This window comes from Coregonus lavaretus (assembly GCF_964263955.1).
Source record: "Coregonus lavaretus genome assembly, chromosome: 5".
Classification (NCBI taxonomy): Eukaryota; Metazoa; Chordata; class Actinopteri; order Salmoniformes; family Salmonidae; genus Coregonus; species Coregonus lavaretus.
Window position 1 is genome coordinate 71,448,554 of NC_139992.1, and position 25,277 is coordinate 71,473,830.

General features: G+C 46.4%; 1 protein-coding gene across 2 annotated transcripts in view; it reads right to left on the reverse strand.

The window, feature by feature from the left end:
* gpm6bb (glycoprotein M6Bb) overlaps positions 1-25,277 on the reverse strand; it is a 47,955-nt gene that overhangs the window by 4,143 nt on the left and 18,535 nt on the right. Inside the window, exons 1-2 of one of the 2 annotated variants that reach the window (XM_084161722.1) lie at positions 13,954-14,005; positions 702-888 (exon numbers count right to left, since the gene is read on the reverse strand). In XM_084161722.1, the coding sequence (XP_084017848.1) occupies positions 702-888; positions 13,954-14,002 (236 nt within the window). In that variant the 5' untranslated portion in view covers positions 14,003-14,005. Of the gene's footprint in view, positions 1-701; positions 889-13,953; positions 14,006-25,277 lie in introns of those variants that run through there. The other variant, XM_084161721.1, reaches the window with a different exon arrangement.

Genomic DNA, 25,277 nt, shown 5'->3' on the forward strand with positions numbered 1-25,277 from the left:
GGCCTTGTCTCCAGGATAAGGTTCAGACAGGGGTTATTAACAGCTAAAAATAGTCGTCGTGATGAGCTCATTGAAGAAAGAACATATCTATATAGAAGTACTTGTAATTTATGGATAGGGCTTATCTACGCTTACACTAGGAGGCTCAGCTCATTTAGATAAAAGGGGTTGATATATAAGTGGAAATAAATGTGTTTCAAGATATCGCTGTAGACATATAGTCACTGTGCTACTGCCTGAATCAGGATGTATATGTTTTGGGATGAGGTATTTGTATTTATTATGGATCCCCATTAGCTGCTGCCACTCTTCCTGGGGTCCGGCAAAATTAAGGCAGTTATACAATTTTTAAAACATTACAATACATTCATTACAAAATTCACAACACGTGTGTGCCCATTCTCCACAACCACATATCTACAACACAAAATCCATGTGTACGTGTGTGTATAGTGCGTATGTTATCATGTGTGTATATGCATGTGTCTGTGCCTATGTTTGTGTTGCTTGGGATCCAATAGTATCTTATTGATGCTCTACTCTGACCATACAGTAGGATACTTATGTTAGCCAGGCCCTACTTATAGGTAATTACCTAGTTATAGTCTATAACTAGGGAACACTGTTTTTCATGGTCAGGTTATGGTCTACAACTCCTAACCCTACTCATGGGGTCAGTATAAAGAGGTGCGGTCACTCACACGTCAGTCAGCATAGCGTGGTCAGAGGTGATCTTGGAGAAGTGGTTCTCCAGGATGCTGATGGTGCCGGTAAGGGCCACATGGCCACAGCCACAGAACAGGGCCACGCCGGAGAAACACAAGATTGTGGCCACCAGTGACGCATACGGCACCCCGCCCAGACACTTGATGCAGCACTCAAAGCAACCTACATGGAAACACAGATTGAGAGAAAAAGAGTGTGAGATCAGTCAATTTATTGAAATCATCATTCATCACAGACTAGTTAAAGTGAAGTTGTTTTCTTTCTGACATTCTCTTTAAATTGTTCTGTGAACTTTTCACTGTAGGCTGCAGTGTAACAGTGACACTTCTTCTGCCCAGAAACATTGCAAAGTCCATATAAGGAGATTGTGTTTCACTCTATCATACACAGAAGAGCTGAAGTATTGGTGCACTCTGCATTTAAATCATATACATAGCCATCTTTGCAGTAGTGAGTTTAGGGAGACATTTCAAGTTCAACTCACTGAAACATTCAAATTAGCTGTTGCGTAACCAATGACAGTACAATAGAGGTCATTTACTTATTCATTATTCATCAGAACTCAATAAGAACATGTACTGACTTTCTCAACCTCCTCTAAATGACTCATCATCCCAGAATCCTCATCTACCAATACACTACAAAACAATGAACATACACCGCCAACACACACTCCTCATCAGACAGAGTGGAGAGTGGAGTGGTATTTTGATGACAATTTATGATGAGTGATGGTTGATCATACCTTGATCATCATGCTAGAATGAGACTGAGCTTCACCGTTGCCACTCAGTATGGTCATCTAGCTGTGTCTGTCTGTCTGTCTGTCTGTCTGTGCAGCCAGCGAGGGCAGCCTGTCCTGACTATTCATCGCTAGAATTGAAGTGCACTAATGGGAGGCAGACAGGTCACTACTGTCCTGTGGATGCCAGCCAAACCCTAATGGAAATCAATGGCAATTCATAATGGCAGAATGAAATGACCCAGATGAGTTGTACTGTAGTATCCATCTCCCCTACTGTATTATGGTATACAGTGCCTTCGGAAAGTATTTTTTTACGTTACATCCTTATTATAAAATTGATTAAATTGCTTTTTTCCCTCATCAATCTACACAGAATACCCCATAATGACAAAGAAAAAACAGGTTTCTAGACATTTTTGCTAATTTATTAAAAATACAAAACTGAAATATCAAATTTACATAAGTATTCAGACCCTTTACTCAGTACTTTGTTGAAGCACCTTTGGCAGCGATTACAGCATTGAGTCTTCTTGGGTATGACGCTACAAGCTTGGCACACCTGTATTGGGGAAGTTTCTCCCATTCTTCTCTGCAGATCCTCTCAAGCTCTGTCAGGTTGGATGGGGAGTGTCACTGCACAGCTATTCTCAGGTCTCTCCAGAGATGTTCGATCGGATTCAAGTCCGGGCTCTGGCTGGGCCACTCAAGGACATTCAGAGACTTGTCCCGAAGCCACTCCTGCATTGTCTTGGTTGTGTGCTTGGGTTCGTTGTCCTGTTGGAAGGTACACCTTCGTCCCAGTCTGAGGTCCTGAGTGCTCGGGAGCAGGTTTTCATCAAGGATCTCTCTGTACTTTGCTCCATTCATCTTTCCCTCGATCCTGATTAGTCTCCCAGTCCCTGCTGCTGAAAAACATCCCCACAGCATGATACTGCCACCACCATGCTTCACCGTAGGGATGGTGCCAAGTTTCCTCCAGACGTGACGCTTGGCATTCAGGCCGAAGAGTTCAATCTTGGTTTCATCAGACCAGAGAATCTTGTTTCTCATGGTCTCAGAGTCTTTAGGTGCCTTTTGGCAAACTCCAAGCAGGTTGTCATGTGCCTTTTACTGAGGAGTGGCTTCCGTCTGGCCACTCTACCATAAAGAGTGCTGCAGAGATGGCTGACAGATGTGTTCGTTTCCAAATCATGTCCAATCAATTGAATTTACCACAGGTGGACTCAAATCAAGTTGTAGAAACATCTCAAGGGTGATCAATGGAAACAGCATGCACCTGAGCTCAATTTCCAGTCTAATAGCAAAGGGTCTGAATACTTTTGTAAATAAGGTATTTCAGTTTTTTATTTTTAATACATTTGCAAAAATGTCAAAAAACCTGTTTTCGCTTCATCATTATGGGGTATTGTGTATAGCTTGCTGAGGATTTTTATTTATTTAATCAATTTTAGAATAAGGCTGAAAATGTGGGAAAAGTCAAGGGGTCTGAATACTTTCCGAAGACACCGTAGCCTATTTGGTACAGACGCACCAGCAGAGCAGTGCCTCTGGACAGACAGTATGTAAACAGACCACAATGTGCCAATAAGATCCACATGTTTGTCTAGAAGGCTGTTGTATTTCAAACAGCAGGCTGTAGATTTATAGCATGGCCTGGTCCTGGTTGGAGAGTGATGTGCATATGTGAAGGCCTTACTAATGTGTGTTCCATAAAACTGTATGGATAGATTCATAGATTCACCTTGATTTGTTCAAGTGTGGAAAATGGTGTTACAGACAACTGTTTCCTCCATTGGATATGGCCTGAATGGAGGCTTACTAACTGTCAGTAGACATGGCACTCAATAAATGCACAGCCATGATTTCAGCAGAACATAAAAAGCCCATTGGTGCATGTTCTAGAGACTACTCCAATGCAAAAGTCTGAGATAGAGAGACAGGGCAAAATATGCCTATCGAAATCCAAGCCTCTTCCATGAGGTGGGAATCCTGAAAGTTTGTTTGTGTTTGTCCTCTTTATCTGGCGACAAAGGAAATTAAACAGATATATTAGAGCCAGAACAGGGCCATTCAATAGTTGTGTGTTGTCAGAAAGTTCATCCCGTAGTCTTTTGTGTCACACAGAGGGATAAAAACATTTTTGTCCCAGGTTTGGTGAATAACAGTTGCCATGGCAGCACGTTAACCACAACCCAGTGAGTGTGCTCGAGGTTAGGCGCGACGGAACGGCTAACTCGGACCACATTTCCCACATAGACACACATGGCAGGCAGGACCAGCAGGATATAGAGCTCAGCCACAGTGAAACACTGCACATTCAGAGGACGGGCTGTTCTTGTGTTGGTCCTCGATCATCCATTACTGTCAGGTATATGTCTGATCCTGGGGGAAATAAATTGGCTTTCACTCCAAGTCATGGAAGTCATGTGTCATGAAACCAACCAAACAACCAACTAACACAATCAACCAGTGAATCCAATCCCCCTCCTAAAGTAACGAATATCACTGCTGATGGGGAGCGTGACAAAGACTGAGCTGCATAACAAAATCATTCTTGTGTCAAATAGACACTTGAGTGACAGAAGCAATAACAACGTTCACACTGCCCCATTATGAACTCACTGGAGCTCAATCAATAGTGGCACGTCATGGTTGAAATGCGGACATGATGGCTTTATTAAGTGTCTTTTTGCTGTAAAGACAAGCCTCTGTCCACATCATATCACTCATTTGGATGAATTACTAATACCAGAGCACATCACCTACTCACTCATGATATCATATGCCACTTTACATATATTGTACATCTCATGCCCTGATATTATTAGATCCAACCATGAAGGGCAACATTTGTCTCTAGTCCATCACAATTTTCAACACATGACTGAACCAAGGGGAATCTATTGCATCCATTCACCTTTAACCCCTAAGCTGCCCAGTAGCAGGCAGGCACTCTATCTATCAGCTTCACCCCAGTGGCCTACATCCCCTGTTGCCTGTCCTGTACTGTGAGAGAGAAGGTCAAGCTGCAATGTCAACATCTAACTCAGAGAGAGAGAGAGAGAGGCCATAAATCCGATCAATTTACCATCCATTTGATAAGAGGTCCTTAACAAAAATCACCTGGCCTGCTTTCCATTCCCAGAACACATTAGTTAAACTGGAAAGCTAATGTACTGTACTCTACTGTATTACAGTACGCTGTCATGTGAACTCTCTGTCCCCTCAATACTGACTGTGATGCTATTACAACTTGGAATGCTGTTAAACACCACTCCTCAAACACACACAAAGCTCCTTTTCTCTCCATGGAGAAGCCTTGTGCCTCTCTCCTAAGGTGTTGCGTTTAATAACTATATAAATCGGAGGTGGTGTTTTCTCAGCTGGAGTAACGTTCGCCATGCTGCTGACTGGATAGTGTGTTACGTCTAACCCTAACCCTGAAACAAAACTGGCACCAAGACAGGCCCACTAACATGGTTTAGCGTGTAACCACCACAATAATACCACTCTATTTACATAGAACCACTATAAAGGACTTGTTCTTTGGTACATGAGTCGGAGAAAATTGAAAAAATTTATCGCCTACACAGATCCTCAATGGGTACTTCACAAAGGACCATAGAGAGGGCTGTCTGGATTGACCATCATGCATCATGTTTGCATTATGTGGTACTAATCTCTTCTTATGTCTTCTCAACTCTGCAGAGATTCATTCAGTACAGAGGAGTAATAATATCCGGTACTGATTATGGATGTGAGATAGGAGGTCCCCTATGGGTAAGTCTTTTAGCACAGTGATGGGCAGTAAGCACAGTTTCTCTCACACACATACATAGTGTGGTAGTCTTTCCCTGTCAGTTTAAATAGTACACTATAGGAGGACAGCAGTGTTAACCCTTTTGCTCTTCTTGTCCAAATATCAGACTGTGAGAAACACTGTAGTATAGGAACAATAACTGAAGTCTCCAGGGCCACTAGACGATTCTCAGTCCCCGTTTTTGCTATTGCAGTCTAGGGCTCTATTCAATCTGTATCGCTGAAGTGTCTCTCCCATTCACCACTTGAACATTACAACTTTATCAAAGATGATATTGAAACTACTTTTTTACCAGAGAGCTTCAGTACAGGAGTGAGAGTAAATGGGCATACGGTTGTGAGAGGAGTGATGTACAGTGTAAGAACAGATTGGCCATCAACAGGTAGTGGCCTGGTGTCACGATCGTCGGTAAGAGATGAGGACCAAGGCGCAGCGTTGCAGACGAACATACTCTTTATTAGCGATATAACGACAAACTAAACAAAACGATAACGTGACAGTTCACGGTCTAACACAAACCAACTAGAAACAAGATCCCACAACCACTGTGGGCAAACAGCCTGTTTAAATGTGGTTCCCAATCAGAGACAACCAGCCACAGCTGACACTCGTTGCCTCTGATTGAGAACCACACTGGCCAACATAGAAATGGAATACATAGATCTACACACCCTGGCTCAACATAACAGTGTCCCCAGAGCCAGGGCTCCGACCGCGCCAACTAAATACCACAGGGGAGGGACCGGGTGGGCACTCCGCCTTGGCGGCGGATCCGGCTCCGGGCCTGATCCCCACTCCCTCTCCAACCCCCCAAAGTACCCCTGGTCCGGTCTGGCCCCGCTGGCCGGAGCTGGACTGCACACTGATGGAGCGGATTGCTCTAGCTCCGGCGTAACGCATCTGACCGGTGCCGGACCAGGCACCAGTGGAACAGGCACGGGCCGTGCCGGACTGACGACGCCCACCACTGGCTTGGTGTGGAGAACAGGCACGGGCCGCGCTGGACTGACGACGCACACCACTGGCTTGGTGTGAGGAGCAGGAGCGGGCCGAACCGGGCTGGCGACGCGCACCATTGGCTTGGTGCGGGAAGCAGGAGCGGGCCGGACCGGGCTGACGATGCGCACCCCTGGCTTGGTGCGTGGAGCAGGAACGGACCGGACCGGGCTGACGATGCGCACCCCTGGCTTAGTGCGTGGAGCAGCAACGGGCCGGACCGGGCTGACGATACGCACCCCTGGCTTGGTGCGTGGAGCAGGAACGGGATGGACCGGGCTGACGACTCGCACCCCTGGCTTGGTGCGAGTGGCAGGAACAGGCCGGACCGGGCTGGCGACGCGCACCATAGGCTTGGTGCGGGGAGCAGGAACAGGCCGGACCGGGCTGACGATACGCACCCCTGGCTTGGTGCGTGGAGCAGGAACAGGCTGGACCGGGCTGACGACTCGCACCCCTGGCTTGGTGCGAGTGGCAGGAACAGGCCGGACTGGGCTGGCGACGCGCACCATAGGCTTGGTGCGGGGAGCAGGAGCGGGCCGGACCGGGCTGGTGACTCGCACCATTGGCCTGGTGCGGGGAGCAGGAACAGGCCAGACCGTACTGGGGACACACACCACTGGCCCTACGCAGGGATCTGGAATGGGCCGGACCGGACTGGTAACACACCCCAGTACCTCTCGCCGTGCCTCTACACCTTCCATCCCCTCTTCGACCAGTGGCCCCCGTAACCTGGCGGCCTCCTCTGCCAACCCGCTGGGCCGCTCTGTCGCGGTCTCCTGCTGGCCCGTCGTCCACGGCGTTAGCCCCCCCCTAAAAAATGTCTGGCCGTCTCTCCTACCCGTGGACCAGGTCTCCATGTCCCTCGCCAGACTTTCGCCCTTCTGCTTCCAAGTCCGGCCCTTCTCTTCCTCACCCGGCTTGACCCAGTCGAGGAGGCGAAGGAGATCTGCTAGAGATCTCCCTGGCGATGGCTCCTGGACACGCTGCTTGGTCCAGTCTTGGTGGGATCTTCTGTCACGATCGTCGGTAAGAGATGAGGACCAAGGCGCAGCGTTGCAGACGAACATACTCTTTATTAGCGATATAACGACAAACTAAACAAAACGATAACGTGACAGTTCACGGTCTAACACAAACCAACTAGAAACAAGATCCCACAACCACTGTGGGCAAACAGCCTGTTTAAATGTGGTTCCCAATCAGAGACAACCAGCCACAGCTGACACTCGTTGCCTCTGATTGAGAACCACACTGGCCAACATAGAAATGGAATACATAGATCTACACACCCTGGCTCAACATAACAGTGTCCCCAGAGCCAGGGCGTGACACCTGGCACCAGGGACTAGATCAGAAACAACACACAAACCCTTCATGCTGGCTAAACCTGCCACACAACTCAGATCAGAGGATTCTCTATAAACCTCTTCTCTATAAATCTAGGCCTTTATAGTACACCAGATATTACAGGATATTACAGGCCTTGAGTTCTGTAGTAAAGTCCTCCTCAGGGAGAGAGAAGGGGATTTGTTTACTCTCTCTCTGGATGACACACACACGTAATCACACACAAGATGGAGCCTCCTGGCATTCCCCGAATAGAGTGCTGCTCCAAATGAAAATCACATTGGCCCTCTTCTCTTTGATGACTTTCACATGCTCCTAGGGTCTGCCTGATATCCTGGTTAAACCACTCCCATAACTCTCCCTCCACTCATCCCCTCCCTCATGATTGAAAAGACACAGAGAGGGTGAGGGAGGGAGAGACAGAGACAGAAAGACTGAGCAAGAGTGGGAGGGACTGAGAACAGACCGAGAGAGAGAGGGAGAGAGAGAGATAGGGAAGTGACAGGGAGTGACAGACAGAAAGAGCAAGGGAGAGGGAGAGAGACAGAAAGAGGGACAGAGGCTGAGATTAAGCAGCAAGAGAGCGAGAGACAGAGACAGAAAGAGGTATTCTGAGAGACAGACAAACAGAGAGACAAGGAGGGATGTGAGAAGTGAACAGAACAACTGTGACCATCTGCAGTCACACCATGCCAAACTGTTGAGCCTCTCATTACTATGGTCATGCTATAGAGCCTGAGTCAGAAACACAAAGAGAGAGTGAGACAGAGAGAGAAACTGCCGTATGGATGGCAGTCAAAAGAGCCCTGACACAAAGAGCCAGTGTGTGTAGCCCGTCAAGCTGCAGTCTCAAAGTCCCATTCAGAGCAGCACTGGTCCAGGGCCCTGCTCTTCCAGCCTCTTAGTTTGGACTGGAGCACAGGGCAGGCCAACCACAGAGCTCCATCCTGTCCGCCCAGCATGCATTGCGCTGGCACAAAGTGCGGCGGAGGAGATGGGTGGCAGCCCACTTCACACTCCAGAAGCATCCTGTTGATCTGGGCATCTGACAAGACAACAGGAATCATCCCCTGTGTCAATCAGATGGCTCATTAGGAGAGATATGGGGAGAGCAGACTGTCCAGAGAGAGAGAGAGAGAGAGAGAGAGAGAGAGAGAGAGAGAGAGAGAGAGAGAGAGAGAGAGAGAGAGAGAGAGAGAGAGAGAGAGAGAGAGAGAGAGAGAGAGAGAGAGAGAGAGAGAGAGAGAGAGAGGAGAGAAGAGAGAGAGAGAGAGAGAGAGAGAGAGAGAGAGAGAGAGAGAGAGAGAGAGAGAGAGAGAGAGAGAGAGAGAGAGAGAGAGAGAGAGAGAGAGAGAGGAGGAGAAAGAGAGACTAGGGTTAGAGATAGAGAGATACAGAGATAGAGAGAGAAATAGAAGGAGAGAGACGTTTGTGTGTAAAAGAGAGAGCGAGAGAGAGCGAAAGAGAGAGAGAAAGTGATATGGAAGAGGGGGGTTGACCTAAAACCCTGCTGCTGTAGCTCATCCACATGTTTCTAGCTCCAGACCCCTCCATCGACTCCACCTCCACAGCTAGGGCTGCTTCCTCATGCCCGTCCATCCCTCAACACCAGCTGTCACGTGACCCACCAAAGCCTGTCAACACCACCACACAGCCCCCACACAGACCCCCTCAATCCCCAACAGCTGCCTGGGACCCTCTGTGGGAACCGAATAAAGCCCACCAGTAAAATCTTGAATCTTTAGGCTGAGCAATGCAGATCATGACAGCTGTTCTCATTATTGTATGGGGAGGATAACTGCAGACAGGTAGCTATTGCATGAGGAAAAACACTTCCATTGTACACTCAACAAAAATATAAATGCAACATGTAAAGTGTTGGTCCCATATTTCATGAGCTTAACTAAAAGATCCCAGAAATGTTCTATACGCACAAAAAGCTTATTTCTCTCAGATGTTGTGAACAAATGTATCCGTTGCCAAGATAATCCATCCACCTGACAGGTGTGGCATATCAAGGAGCTGATTAAACAGCATGATCATTACAAAGGTGCACCTTGTGTTGGGGACAATAAAAGACCACCCTAAAATGTGCAGTTTTAAGGGAGTGTGCAATTAGCATGCTGACTGTAGGAATGTCCAAAAGAACTGTTGCCAGATAATTGAATGTTCATTTCTCTACCATAAGCCGCCTCCAATGTCGTTTTAGAGAATTTGGCAGTACGTCCAACTCGCCTCACAACTGCAGACCACGTGTATGGCGTCGTGTGGGCGATGTCAACGTTGTGAACAGAGTGCCCCATGGTGGCGGTGGGGTTATGGTATGGGCAGGCATAAGCTATGGACAACGAACACAATTGCATTTGATCAATGGCAATTTGAATGCACAGAGATACCGTGACGAGATCCTCAGGCCCATTGTCGTGCCATTAATCCGCCGCCATCATCTCATGTTTCAGCATGATATTGCACGGCCCTATGTCGCAAGGATCTGTACACAATTCCTGGAAGCTGAAAATGTCCCAGTTCTTCCATTGCCTGCATACTCACCAGACATGTCACCAATTGAGCATGTTTCGGATGCTCTGGATCGACGTACGACATCGTGTTCCAGTTCCCACCAATATCCAGCAACTTCGCACAGCCATTGATGAGGAGTGGGACAACATTCCACAGGCCACAATGAACAGCCTGATCAACGTTATGTGAAGGAGATGTGTCACGCTGCATGAGGCAAATCGTGGTCATACCAGATACTGATTGGTTTTCTGATCCACACCCCTACCTCTTTTTTAAGGTATCTGTGACCAACAGATGCATATCTGTATTCCCAGTCATGTGAAATCCATAGATTAGGGCCCAATGAATTTATTTCCATTGACTGATTTCCTTACATGAACTGTAACTCAGTAAAATATTTGAAATTGTTGCATGTTGCGTTTATATTTTTGTTCAGTATATATTAAATACTTTGTGGCTTCCTGGCTCCCTATTAATACTATAGAGATGTGATTTACAGTCAGGACAGTTATGCCATTTGACATGTGTTGGGTTGTATTTCCTACTGCAGTATCAAGGTAGAAGCTGCCAACAGAGAACACAAACGACAAAATAAAAACAGTAACGTCCTCCAATTTTTCTCTTAAATTATCTTCTGTTCTACATCAAGCAACACACACACCCCAGCACTCCTCCTCACCCTTGTTACTAAACCCAGTCAGCCTGGCAGCACTGAGCAGCACTGAGCAGCTAATAACAGCTCTCAGGCCTAATCTGCCATCTAGCTTCATTATTAACAGATGTGCCCTGGTTGCTGCTAGGGCTAAGTGTTGTTGCTTGTTGTTCCACTCACTGAGGCGCGGCCAAAACACTATTTATGAGGTATTAGGATTTTCCACACTCCTAGACACGAGGTGGATCAGCAGTTAGAAAGACAGCAATGATCATTCTCTAGGGATGAAGTGGTCTAACCTCGCTCACACATCAAAGGATCGTATTGATTACTTGTGTTGCAGAGCAAAGAAATGTTATGCTGGCTAATGCTTGCCAATGACTGGGGTTGCCTATTCAGACTACTGTTTACTGTAATTCATAATGACATTGAGATGTGTGTGTTTGTTTGTGTGTGTGTGTGTGTGTGTGTGTGTGTGTGTGTGTGTGTGTGTGTGTGTGTGTGTGTGTGTGTGTGTGTGTGTGTGTGTGTGTGTGTGTGTGTGTGTGTGTGTGTGTGTGTGTGTGTGTGTGTGTGAGTGTGTGTGTGAGTGTGTGTGTGTGATATGACATCTTCAGGTATACAGTGCATTCGGAAAGTATTCAGACTCCTTCCCTTTTTCCAGCCTTATTCTAAAATGTATTAAATAAATATAAATCCTCAACAATCTACACACAATACCCATAATGACAAAGTGAAAACAGGTTTTTAGAAATGTTTGCTAATTTATTAAAAATACAAAACAGAAATACCTTTTTACACAAGTATTCAGACCCTTTGCTATGAGACTCGAAATTATGCTCAGGTGCATCCTGTTCCCATTGATCATCCTTCAGATGTTTCTACAACCTGATTGGAGTCCACCTGTGGTAAATTCAATTGATTGGACATTATTTAGAAAGGCACACACCTGTCTATATAAGGTTCCACAGTTGACAGTGCATGTCAGAGCAATAACCAAGCCATGAGGTCGAAGGAATTTTCCGTAGAGCTCCGAGACAGGATTGTGTCGAGGCACAGAGTAACAAAAAATGTCTGCAGCATTGAAGGTCGCCAAGAACACAGTGGCCTCCATCATTCTTAAATGGAAGAAGTTTGGAACCACCAAGACTCTTCCTAGAGCTGGCCGCCTGGCCAAACTGAGCAATCAGGGAAGAAGGGCCTTGGTCAGGGAGGTGACCAAGAACCCGATGGTCACTCTGACAGAGCTCCAGAGTTCCTCTATGGAGATGGGAGAACCTTCCAGAAGGAATAGCTGTGCAGCGATGCTCCCCATCTAACCTGACAAAGCTTGAGAGGATCTGCAGAGAGGAATGGGAGAAACTTCCCCAATACAGGTGTGCCAAGCTTGTAGCGTCATACCCAAGAAGACTCGAGGCTGTAATCGCTGCCAAAGGTGCTTGAACAAAGTACTGAGTAAAGGGTCTGAATACTTATGTAAATGTGATATTTCAGTTTTTAATTTTTAATACATTTGCAAACATCTCTAAAAACCTGTTTTTTCTTTGTCATTATGGGGTATTGTGTGTAGATTGATGAGGGGGGAAAAAACATTTAATCCATTTTAGAATAAGGCTGTAACGTAACAAAATGTGGAAAAAGTCAAGCGATCGGAATACTTTCCAAATGCACTGTAAACAAAGGTAGTGACAAACAGAGTGCATTGGTAAAGCCTCTCTGGTCTTGTCAAAAGCTTTAGCTCTGGAAAACAGCCAACGCTCCAAAGCAACAATCCTGCTGGAACTGTCCACCTGAACAGAGAGAAATGTGAGCTGGTACTACCAAAACATAATAATTCCAATAAATAAAGGTTAATATAATGACCAATAAATCAACATCCCATCTGCCTTTGATGTATTTGATTACTGTTCGATACATCTAACATCAATGACATAAAAACACACATCATTTACGCTGCTGCTACTCTGTTAATTATTTATGCATAGTCACTTTAACTCTACCCACATGTACATATTACCTCAACTACCTCAACTAGCCGGTGCCCCCGCACATTGACTCTGCAACGGTACCCCCCTGTATATATAGCTCTTTTTTCTCTCGAAATTTTTTGTTGTTGTTTTATTTTTACATTTTTTGTAAAAAATAAATGCACTGTTGGTTAAGGGCTGTAAGTAAGCATTTCACTGTGATGTCTGCACCTGTTGTATTCGGCGCATGTGACCAATAAAATTTGATTTGATTTGATTTGATCATTTGTGTGCTTTGATATGAAAGGTAGCCTTTTCTCTTGGGGGAGAACCAGAAGAAACAGGAGGAGAACAAATCAATATATCCCTGTCCTGCAACTGATTCCTGACGATGTGGTTGTGTGTTTGTGTGAGAATGTCTACCGTTGTGTGCATGCGTGTTTGTGTGTGCATGTGTGTGGTGTTGACAGATCAGCCAGCCTCTGCCCCAGAGGAGTGATTAATCTGTAGCGCTGTGTATGGGACTGATGATGTGCTTGTCTCTTTGTCTTGACACCCCCCCCCCCCCCCCCCTCCCCCCTCACACACACACACACACACACACACACACACACACACTCTCATCAACCTCATTACCAGCGACCCACCGATAACAGCCAATACTCACAGTAGAGTAATAAACATTCACTAATGATGAGACATGAAATATGTCCTTCATAAGGGGACCAATAATGACAGTGACAACAGCAACATAAAATAAATCATCCTCCACACGCTGAGAGACAGAGACACCGACATAGAAAACAAATAAGGTCTCATGCACAAGCAATCAATGCCTTCCCAATACACTTGCAACAGCCTCTCATATATTCTTCATATTCCACATATTGCATGGGTAATCTACTGTGCAATGTCCAACAGAAATACACACAGAAATACAACACCACATACAACCATCACATCATCGACTGTATTGAATGAGGAAAAACAGAGTGAGATTGCAATTGCTTAAAGCGGAGCGATGAGACACTGAGTGTGTGAATGGAGCCCCCGCTGAACAGAGTCCACCCTGCTATTGTGTGGTGTGAACCCAAGCAGCCTCAAGTAGGCTAAAGCCCCAGTAAACAAGGTGGTGAGAAGAGCTAAACATCTCCTTTGTTACTGTTCATTCTGGTACCTTTTTTCTCCTGGCTCTGCTCTTGGTTATCTTCTGATGTAGTTTCCATGGTTGGTTTTATCCCATCCACCAAAAATGCTTCCATTCAGCAGAATTCTCTCCTCCTATCTCTCCCTCGCTCTCTCTCCTCCACTCACTCTCGCTCTCTCTTTTTTTCTCCCTCACTCTCTCTCACTTGCACGTTCCCTCTCGCTCCTGCTGTCCTGCACTCTCTCTCTTGTGCTGCCCTGATTGACTGAAGCACAGCTCCTAGTATATCACAGTTCCTTTCCAAGATGCAGAGGTCTTGTCGGATGAGATTTGGTTGTAGCTTAGAGGTCCACAAGCAACGCTGCCAGCTAACCTAATGCTCCACCATACGTCACTTGAGATCCCACTTTCCCAGGAAGTCTGCTTTATTTACACTGACTGACTGTTTGGGCATTCAGCCTGGGTAGCTATGGATCCACTTGCTATGCATCAACCGACCCCACTGCTCACCCCCCATAGACACTCCCTCCTCTGAGGCGTCTCGGGCTCAGGGAGGCGCACCATGAATGACAATTAGGGGGCTGCCTGCCCTGCCTGCCTGCTTGGTTAGAATGGACTGGTTACATCACAGGAGGGGATGTGTGTGGAAGAGTAGGGACCCCCTCCTTTGGCTGCTGGGGGGCTCCACTTGATGAAAGCCCCACTCTGTGTTGTGTGCTGCTGGGGGAGAATGGGGGAGAATGTATGTCAGCTCACAATTGCCAGCCTCTCTTTCCCATCCGACCACAGTTAAAGTGGGGGAGGGGGACGGGAGGAGTTTGGGGGAGGGGGGCAGGCCTCTGATTTGCACCAAATGCCCCCTGCTCCCGTGGCATACATTAACAACCTCTGACCGCTGTCTCCCCTCCATCTGGTAACTTTTAACTCGCACATAAAAGGACACAAGAAAAGGTGGATGATCCCTCCCCTCCGAACAAGAAAAAGGAGCATCTCCGCTGTTTGTACGGGTGAAAGAGGAAAGACGGGGAGAGAATGGACGAAAGAGAAAGAAAAAAAAACATGAGTATGGTAGAGGCATTAGGAAATAGAAGGAGACAGAGAGAAGTGAAGAAAAGTCTGACAAAGGATGCCTGAAATAATGAGAGTGAGAAAGAGAGAGGGAAATAAAAAAAGAGTCTCCTAGAGATAGAAACAGAGCGACAGATAGATTGATAGACACAGAGATAGAGAGACAAGGAGACAACAAGAGAGATGACCAGAGACAGACAGAGACAGAGTAGGGACAGATAGAGACATTCAGACACAGACAGTGAGAGACAGAGAGAGGAGACTTGGAGAGAGGCTGTGTTTGTTTGTCAGAAGCAGTCTGAGTCTGGGGAGAGTCCTGAGGCATGCTAATGAGAGAGTCGTCTTTGAGTGTGGAGCCCTGCTGCTGGAGTGCTGGTAAAGTGGGGTCTTCTCACGGATTCCACACCACAGAGAGGAGGGGGAGCAGCGGGAGAGAAGAGGAGAGGGGAGCCTCAGGGGTCAGGGAAGTGAACTTAGCAGGGATCTTATAACAACAAACGCTGGGCTGCACAGATCTGCAAGCTTTTTCATTTATCTCCCCTATAAAACCTCAGGGAAAGAGTTTACGTCATCGTTTGAAGAATTTTTAAAAAATGTCAGAACATGAGTACGGCTAACTACATCTAAAGTTAATTCTACATGAGCTAAATCTCATAGTATAGAAATGCAGATTTGCATTGTACATGTGAGGATGACAAAGATTTAGCTTTGTGGTGATTTGGATGTGATTGATGCTAATTGATATAAGTGGTTCATTTGAGGCTTGGCATTATGGTGAACCTTGTAATTATCCAATTAAATAGATTGTGAGAACTGCAGAGTGAACAAATTAGTGATGATGACACTCATGTCCCTCCCTATCAACAGTCAGCTCTTCTTTCTCTGGCCAGGAGATATAGTGCAGTTCTCTCTTTTGGAGATACAGTAGAACTCCCCATGAGAATTCCTCTCATTCACTCTCTCTTATACCTTTCACCCCAATACATTTTCCCGCCAACTTTACCATGGCACCAATGTTTTGATGCCTTTTCTTTATATCTGAAAGGTATTGCCAGCAACAAAGCCTGTACTTTTATTTCAGCCAACTAACCTAGTCATGATTGCGGTAATGTATTTAAAAGTCCCGCCAACCGCTCAGTATAAACGTCGCCTTTCATCTTACCGTCTTTGGCACGCATTAAATCATGAACATTCGATTGTTGTCCGACATCAAACTTGTCCTTGTCAACCACAAAGCTTCACAGAAATGATTTAAATGCATTTTTTCTCTCCATTTAAATGTATGTCTGTCCTTGAGCTGTTCGTGTCTATTGTCACAGAAATGCTTTGGCATTTAGCCTGGGGGAATGCACACTGCCATTTCTTTTTTTTTCTTGACTTAGACTGGTAAATATCTAAAGGCCCTTATTGTCACGGCCGTCTACGGAAGGAGTGGACCAAAGCGCAGCGTTTGTAGCGAACATGACTTTATTAAAGTTAAAGTGCACGAACGAGAAAACAATAAACAATGACGGATAGTGAAGTCCTCAGTACACAGACTGAAACATGGAACAAAAACCCACAACCCTAAGGTGAACACTGACAGTATAAATATGGCTCCCAATCAGAGATAACGAGCCGACAGCTGACACTCGTTACCTCCGATTGGGAGTCACATGACGAGACAAGACACTACAACCAAAACCAAACACAACCAAATGAACACACCCTATACCCAACACAACCAAATGAATACACCCTGGCTCAAACTACACAGTCCCGGAGCCAGAGCGTGACAGTACCCCCCCCTAAAGGCGCGGACTCCGACCGCGCCTACACCCCAAAATAGGGGAGGGCTGGGTGGGTGTTGCTCCTCGGAGGCGGCTCCGGCTCCGGGCTTGACCACCACCCCACTTCACTCCCCCCGTAGTGCCCCCGGTCCGATCTAACCCAGCTTGCTGGATCAGGACCTCCGACGCGCACCCCTGGCTTGGCGCGTGAGGTAGGAATGGACCGGAACTGGCAGACGATACGCACCCTTTGCCTGGTGCGTGGAGCCGGAACAGGCCTCACCAGGCTGAAGACTCGCATCCCTGGCTTGGTGCGAGTAGCAGGAATGGGCTGGATCAGGCTGACGGCTCGCACCCTTGGCTTGGTGCGAGTAGCAGGGACGAGCTGAACCAGGCTGACGACTCGCACCCTTGGCTTGGTGCGAGTAGCAGGAACGGGCTGGACCAGGCTGACGACTCGCACCCTTGGCTTGGTGCGAGTGGCAGGAACAGGCCGGACCGGGCTGGCGACGCGCACCGTAGGTTTGGTGCGAGTGGCAGGAACAGGCCGGGTCGGGCTGGCGACGCGCACCGTAGACCTGGTGCGGGTGGCAGGAACAGGCCGGACCGGGCTGGCGACGCGCACCGTAGGTTTGGTGCGAGTGGCAGGAACAGGCCGGGTCGGGCTGGCGACGCACACCGTACACTTGGTGCGGGTGGCAGGAACAGGCCGGACCGGGCTGGCGACGCGCACCGTAGGTTTGGTGCGAGTGGCAGGAACAGGCCGGGTCGGGCTGGCGACGCGCACCGTAGACTTGGTGCGGGTGGCAGGAACAGGCCGGGCTGGGCTGGCGACGCACACCGTAGGTTTAGTGCGTGGAGCAGGCACAGGCCGGGCTGGGCTGGCGACGCACACCGTAGGTTTAGTGCGTGGAGCAGGAACAGGCCGGGCTGGGCTGGCGACGCACACCGTAGGTCTGGTACGTGGAGCAGGAACAGGCCGGACAGGGCTGTCGACGCACACCGTAGGTTTAGTGCGTGGAGCAGGAACAGGCCGGGCTGGGCTGGCGACGCACACCGTAGGTTTAGTGCGTGGAGCAGGAACAGGCCGGGCTGGGCTGGCGACGCACACCGTAGGTCTGGTACGTGGAGCAGGAACAGGCCGGACAGGGCTGTCGACGCACACCGTAGGCTTTGTGCGTGGAGCAGGAACAGGCCGGTCCATACTGGGAACACACACCACTGGCCTTAACCGGGGATCAGGAACGGGCCGGACCGGACTGGTAACACACCTCAGTCTCTCACGCCGTGCCTCCACTACTTCCCTCCCTCTACTCGCCAATGGCTCCCGTAATCCGGTAGCCTTCTCTCCACGTCTCCCTGTGGCAGCCTCCTGCTGCCCAGCCGCCCAAGCCATGTGCCCCCCCCCAAAAACTTTTTGGGGTTGCCTCTCGTCCTTCCGACGATGGCCCTGCTGACGCCGTTGCTCCTCTCTCGCCAGGGCCTTGATCCTCCCCCAAGGTCCCTTGCCCCCGAGCATGTCCTCCCAGGACCACGATTTGCCCACCTGGGCCATCGCCAGCCTCTCGATCTCCTTACCCGGCGCTTCCTCCCATGTCCAGTCTCCTTGCTCCTGGACACGCTGCTTGGTCCTTTTTTGGTGGGTTTTTCTGTCACGGCCGTCTACGGAAGGAGTGGACCAAAGCGCAGCGTTTGTAGCGAACATGACTTTATTAAAGTTAAAGTGCACGAACGAGAAAACAATAAACAATGACGGATAGTGAAGTCCTCAGTACACAGACTGAAACATGGAACAAAAACCCACAACCCTAAGGTGAACACTGACAGTATAAATATGGCTCCCAATCAGAGATAACGAGCCGACAGCTGACACTCGTTACCTCCGATTGGGAGTCACATGACGAGACAAGACACTACAACCAAAACCAAACACAACCAAATGAACACACCCTATACCCAACACAACCAAATGAATACACCCTGGCTCAAACTACACAGTCCCGGAGCCAGAGCGTGACACTTATATTTAGCTAATAAATGATGGGTTAACCTCTACGGGATTGGTGCATTAGCTAACGTGTGCTAATGTGATTAGCATGACTGTTGTAAATAACAGCAAACTTTCCAGGACATGTCTTATATGGGCAGAAAGCTTAAATTCCTGTTAATCGAACTGCACTGTCCAATCACAGTAGCTGTTACAGTGAAAAAAAACCATGCTATTGTTTGAGGAGAGTGCACAACAACAACAAATGTATCACGGCAATTGGTTTGATACATTCACCTCTGAAGGTAAATAATGTACTTACATTCAGTAATCTTGCTCTGATTTGTCATCCTAAGGGTCCCAGAGATAAAATGTAGCATAGTTTTGTTTGATAAAATCAATTTTTATATTCAAATGTAGGAACTGGGTTCTACAGTTTGAACCCCTGCTTTCTCTGGCTCCACACCCACCCCGCCCGGCCATCTAGATGTGTGAAAGTTAGTGTATAAGCTAATGATCCATCATGTATGACATTCCTGGGAGTGTGTAAACTTACATTTTGTATTACCATATCATTTTTGTATGTTCTCTATAGCTATGTACTTGAAAATGTTATGTACCAATTCGGCACATTTGGGCAGACTTGATACAAAATAGTCCAGTATTGCAACGCTTCACTGTATCAATTTGAAACTTTGCACACACACTGCTGCCATCTAGTGGCCTTTCTCTTGCATGTCAAAGAAGATGGAACAAAAAAAACATTAAAAACGCATGTTTTTTGTTTGTATTATCTTTTACCAGATCTAATGTTATATTCTCCTACATTAATTTCACATTTCCACAAACTTCAAAGTGTTTCCTTTCAAATGGTATCAAGAATATGCATATCCTTGCTTCAGGTCCGGAGCTACAGGCAGTTAGATTTGGGTATGTCATTTTAGGCGAAAATTGAAAAAAATAGTCCGATCCTTAAGAGGTTAATATGCATATGTTTCTAACTTAAACTACAAATCGCTAGTAGGCTGTCTTCAGCCAAAATAACTGTTGGGGAGTTTCAAAGACGAGACAGTGTGCGATGTTATCACATCCAACGTGGATCAAAAAAGCATCTTTCTGAAATCATCCTACAGAGGTTCATCCAGGTCCGATTATTTATTTCTTTACATGATCGGACAGAGCAGATTCTAATGCTTCTACAGCAAAAACAAATGAGGACATGGGCCAAAAAATGTGGACATGTCACATGACAGCGGTTCCACATGTTCTTGACATTCAAGTTAGAATGTGTGGGGAAAATATTATTAATATTTTAGCCTGTTATATTCCGTTATATTAATTCTTACTATAAAATATAGTCCATATGTGTATTGACTGTGATCAAGGGAATGTATGTTAAGTGTGTCTCTTGTCTGTTTAAAGAAGGAAAAAAATAACAATCGATTTCATTTGCATGGGGCAGCAGACCAGTAACATAATTAAACTCAAAATATGGTATTCTGTTCTTTTGAAAATAAATTGTATTAGTCTTATAATGTTTCTTAAGACCTGCATAGTGTATAAACAAATTAATAATGGATTTATTTGCCTAACCAGCTCATATAATTACCAGAACATAGGCTATCTGACAACGTTTTGAGTAGCCAACAGGAAAATACAAGGTAATTATTTTCAAGTAGGCTATGGCAAGCTGCTTACTTACTGTTGTGAATGTGAAGAAATGAAAGCAGTGGAATGTCTGAATTTAAATGGAAGAATAAAAAACTGCAGCTGTCGGGTTACCATGACAACGGTTACAACAACAGGGTCCAAGTTGAATGTCTCTTGCTCCTTCCTGGTGTCACGCCCTGACATTGAGATCTCTAGTTGGGTTGGTCAGGGTGTGAAATCTAATTTATATATTTCTATGTTGGCCGGGTGTGGTTCCCAATCAGAGGCAGCTGTCGGTTGTTGTCGGGCTCCAGTGACGATCCATGGCACGAAGCCTCCAGTGATGATCCATGGCACGAAGCCTCCAGTGATGATCCATGGCACGAAGCCTCCAGTGATGATCCATGGCACGAAGCCTCCTGTGATGATCCATGGCCCGATGACTCCAGTGATGGTCCATGGCCCAGCGATGGTCTGCAGTCCAGAGTCTCCAGCTCCAGTCAGCTGCGTTAATCCAGTGCCAGAGCAGTCCGCTCCACCGGTGCCTAGTCCAGCGCAGGTCAGCTGCTTTACTCCAGTGCCAGAGCAGTCCGCTCCACCGGTGCCAAGTCCAGCTCCGGTTATCTGCTCCACTCCAGTGCCAGAGCAGTCCGCTCCACCGGTGCCTAGTCCAGCTCCGGTCAGCTGCTTCACTCCAGTGCCAGAGCAGTCCGCTCCACCGGTGCCTAGTCCAGCTCCGGTTATCTGCTCCCTACCAGAGCCAGGGCAGTCCGCTTCACCGGTTCCTAGTCCGGGTCCGGTCGTCTACTCTTCCCCCATGCTGGAGCCATCCGCTCCACTGGGGTCCGAGCCGGAGCCAGACGTCAACCCCTCTCCAGGGTCGGGGTCTCCCACACCAGGGTCCAGACAGGACTTGGTGCATCGCGGGAGGACTGCTGGGCCGGGACTAGACGTCAGCCCCGCTCCAGGGTCGAGGGCTCCTACACCAGGGTCCAGATAGGACTTGGTGCATCGCGGGAGGACTGAGAGGGGGAGCATCGCGCCGGGGTCCAGACCGGACCGGGCGTACAAAGGGGAGGCAGGATGGGAGAAGAGTTTACTGCCTACGTCACAACGCATGACGCATTCTCAGTATGCAAAAATAAAACATTTTAAAGTATGTTAATTTTCTAAAATCGAGTATGGTTTAAATGCCAGGATGTTATACTCATTTCGGCTCTTCTTCTAGTAGAATTCGAGGTGGGCTGCAAGTGATAGCCCCTAGTATTTGTATTTGTATTTATTATGGCTCCCCATTAGCTGCTGCCAAGATAGCAGCTACTCTTCCTGGGGTCCAGCAAAATTAAGGCAGTTATACATTTAAAAAAACATTTAAATACATTCATAACAGATTTCACAGCACACTAAGCATGTGCCCTCAGGCCCCTACTCCACTACCACATTTCTACAACAAAAAATCCATGTGTACGTGTGTGTATAGAGCGTATGTTATCGTGTGTGTATGCATGTGTCTGTGCCTATGTTTGTGTAGCTTCACAGTCCCTGCTGTTCCATAAGGTGTATTTTTATCTGTTTTCTAAATCTGATTCTACTGCTTGCATCAGTTACCTGATGTGGAATAGAGTTCCATGTAGTCATGGCTCTATGTAGTACTGTGCGCCTCCCATAGTCTGTTCTGGACTTCGGGACTGTGAAGAGACCTCTGGTGGCATGTCTTGTGGGGTATGCATGGGTGTCTGAGCTGTGTCCCAGTCGTTCAAACAGACAGCTCCATGCATTCAACATGTCAACACCTCTCACAAACACAAGCAGTGATGAAGTCAATCTCTCCTCCATTTTGAGCCAGGAGAGATTGACATGCATATTATTAATGTTTACTCTCTGTGTACATCCAAGGGCCAGCCGTGTTGCCCTGTTTTGAGCCAATTGCAATTTTTCTCTTTGTGGCACCTGACCACACGACTGAACAGTAGTCCAGGTGCGATAAAACTAGAGCGTGTAGGACATGCCTTGTTGATAGTGCTGTTAAGAAGGTAGAGTAGCGCTTTATTATGGACAGACTTCTCCCCATCTTAGCTACTGTTATATCAATATGTTTTGACCATTACAGTTTACAATCCAGGGTTACTCCAAGCAGTTTAGTCACCTCAACTTGCTCAATCTCCATATTATTTATTACAAGATTTAGTTGAGGTTTGGAGTTTAGTGAATGATTTGTTCCAAATACAATGCTTTTAGTTTTAGAAATATTTAGGACTAACTTATTCCTTGCCAACCACTCTGAAACTAACTGCAACTCTTTGTTGCAGTCATTTCAGTCCCTGTAGTAGCTGACATATATAATGTTGAGTCATCCGCATACATAGACACTCTGGCTTTACTCAAAGCCAGTGGCATGTAATTAGTAAAGATTGAAAAAAGTAATGGGCCTAGACAGCTGCCCTGGAGAATTCCTGATCCTGATTATACTGGAGAGGCTTCCATTAAAGAACACCCTCTGTGTTCTGTTAGACAGGTAACTCTTTATCCACAATATAGCAGGTGGAGTAAAGCCATAACACATTCGTTTTTCCAGCAGCAGACTATGATTGATAATGTCAAAAGCCACACTGAAGTCTAAAAAAACAGCCCCCATAATATTTTTATTATCAATTTCTCTCAGCCAATCATCAGTCATTTGTGTAAGTGCTGTGCTTGTTGAATGTCCTCCTCTATAAGCATGCCGAAAGTTTGTTGTCAATTTGTTTACTGTAACATAGCATTGTATCTGGTCAAACACAATTTCCTCCACTAGTTTACTAAGGGTTGGTAACAGGCTAATTGGTTGGCTATTTGAGCCAGTAAAGGGGGCTTTATTATTCTTAGTTCTCTTCAAGTAGCCAATAAACAAAACTAGGCTACTTAATTGGGAAGATGCCTAATAGCGAAGCTTCTGCGGTGGTGTTGTAAATAAATGTAGGCTAAGTCGTTTTTATTGAGTATTGCATCATAGGCTACATCAGGGTTCTTCAATTCCGGTCCTGGAGGGCCGAAACACCTCTGTTTTTCATCCTCTCCTTCTAATCAGCGGCTAATTCAGACCTGGGACACCAGGTGAGTGCAATTAACTACCAGGTAGAAATAAAAAACAGAAGTGTTTCGGCCCTCCAGGACCGGAATTGAAGAACCCTGGGCTACATCTTTGAAAACAGAAGTATTGCTAACAAAAAAAAGTGGATTTCAGTTTTCTCATTGAAGTGTTTATTGTTCTCTTGGCCTTCGCCAGAGCTTTTAAACTAAATACTAAACCATCTTTTGATTTCTGAATGTGTCAGCACCGAGGACTCGGAATGTGGCTGCGTTATTGATGTGATCAGGCCTTTTGATTTGAACACATGGATTGTTTTAATTCTGTAGGCTAAGCTACCTATTTAATTATTCTATTTATAGATCAAGCATTAGCAGTTATCCTGATCTCGTTCCCAATAATCAGTGCTTTAGTTCATTATGTTGCTGTCCAGCGGTTCTGAATTTGTGATGCACTCGATTGTCCACGTTTTTCTGTGCAATAGCCTTTTGATTTGAACTTTTAAAACGTTTTGGTGTGTAGGCTACTTTATTTAATTGATATACAGTACCAGTCAAAAGTTTGGACACACCTACTCATTCAACTGGTTTTCTTTATTTTTACTATTTTCTACATTGTAGAATAATAGTGAAGACATCAAAACTATGAAATAACACATATGGAATCATGTAGTAACCATAAAAGTGTTAAACAAATCAAAATATATTTTATATTTGAGATTCTTCAAAGTATCCACCCTTTGCCTTGATGACAGCTTTGCACACTCTTGGCATTCTGTCAACCAGCTTCATGAGGGAGTTACCTGGAATGCATTTCAATTAACAGGTGTGCCCTGTTAAAAGTTAATTTGTGGAATTTCTTTCCTTCTTAATGCGTTTGAGCCAATCAGTTGAGTTTTGAAAATGTAGGGCTGTTATACAGAAGATAGCCCTATTTGGTAAAAGACATTTACATTTTAGCAGACGCTCTTATCCAGAGCGACTTACAGTTAGTGAGTGCATACATTATTTTATACTGTCCCCCCGTGGGAATCGAACCCACAACCCTGGCATTGCAAACGCCATGCTCTACCAACTGAGTTACATCCCTGGCGGCCATTCCCTCTCCTACCCTGGGCCAATTGTGCGCCGCCCCATGGGTCTCCCGGTCACGGCCGGCTACGACAGAGCCTGGATTCGAACCAGGATCTCTAGTGGCACAGCTAGCACTGCAATGCAGTGCCTTAGATCACTGCGCCACTCTGGAGAAGACCAAGTCCATGTTACGGCAAGAACAGCTCAAATAAGCAAAGAGAAATGACAGTCCATCATTACTTTAAGACATGAAGGTCAGTCAATCCAGAACATTTCAAGAACGTTGAAAGTTTTTTTAAGTACAGTTGCAAAAACCATCAAGCGCTATGATGAAACTGGCTCTCATGATGACCACCACAGGAAAGGAAGACCCAGAGTTACCTCTGCTGCAGAGGATAAGTTCATTAGAGTTACCAGCCTAAGAAATTGCAGCCCAAATAAATGCTTCACAGAGATCAAGTAACAGACACATCTCAACATCAATTGTTCAGAGGAGACTGCGAGAATCGAGCCTTCATAGTCGAATTGCTGCAAAGAAACCACTACTAAAGGACACCAATAAGAAGAAAATACCTGCTTGGGCCAAGAAACATGAGCAATGGACATTAGACCGGTGGAAATCTGTCCTTTGGTCTGATGAGTCCAAATTTGAGATTTTTGGTTCCAACCGCCGTGTCTTTGTGAGACGCAGAGTAGGTGAACATGTGATCTGCACATGTGTGGTTCCCACCGTGAAGCAT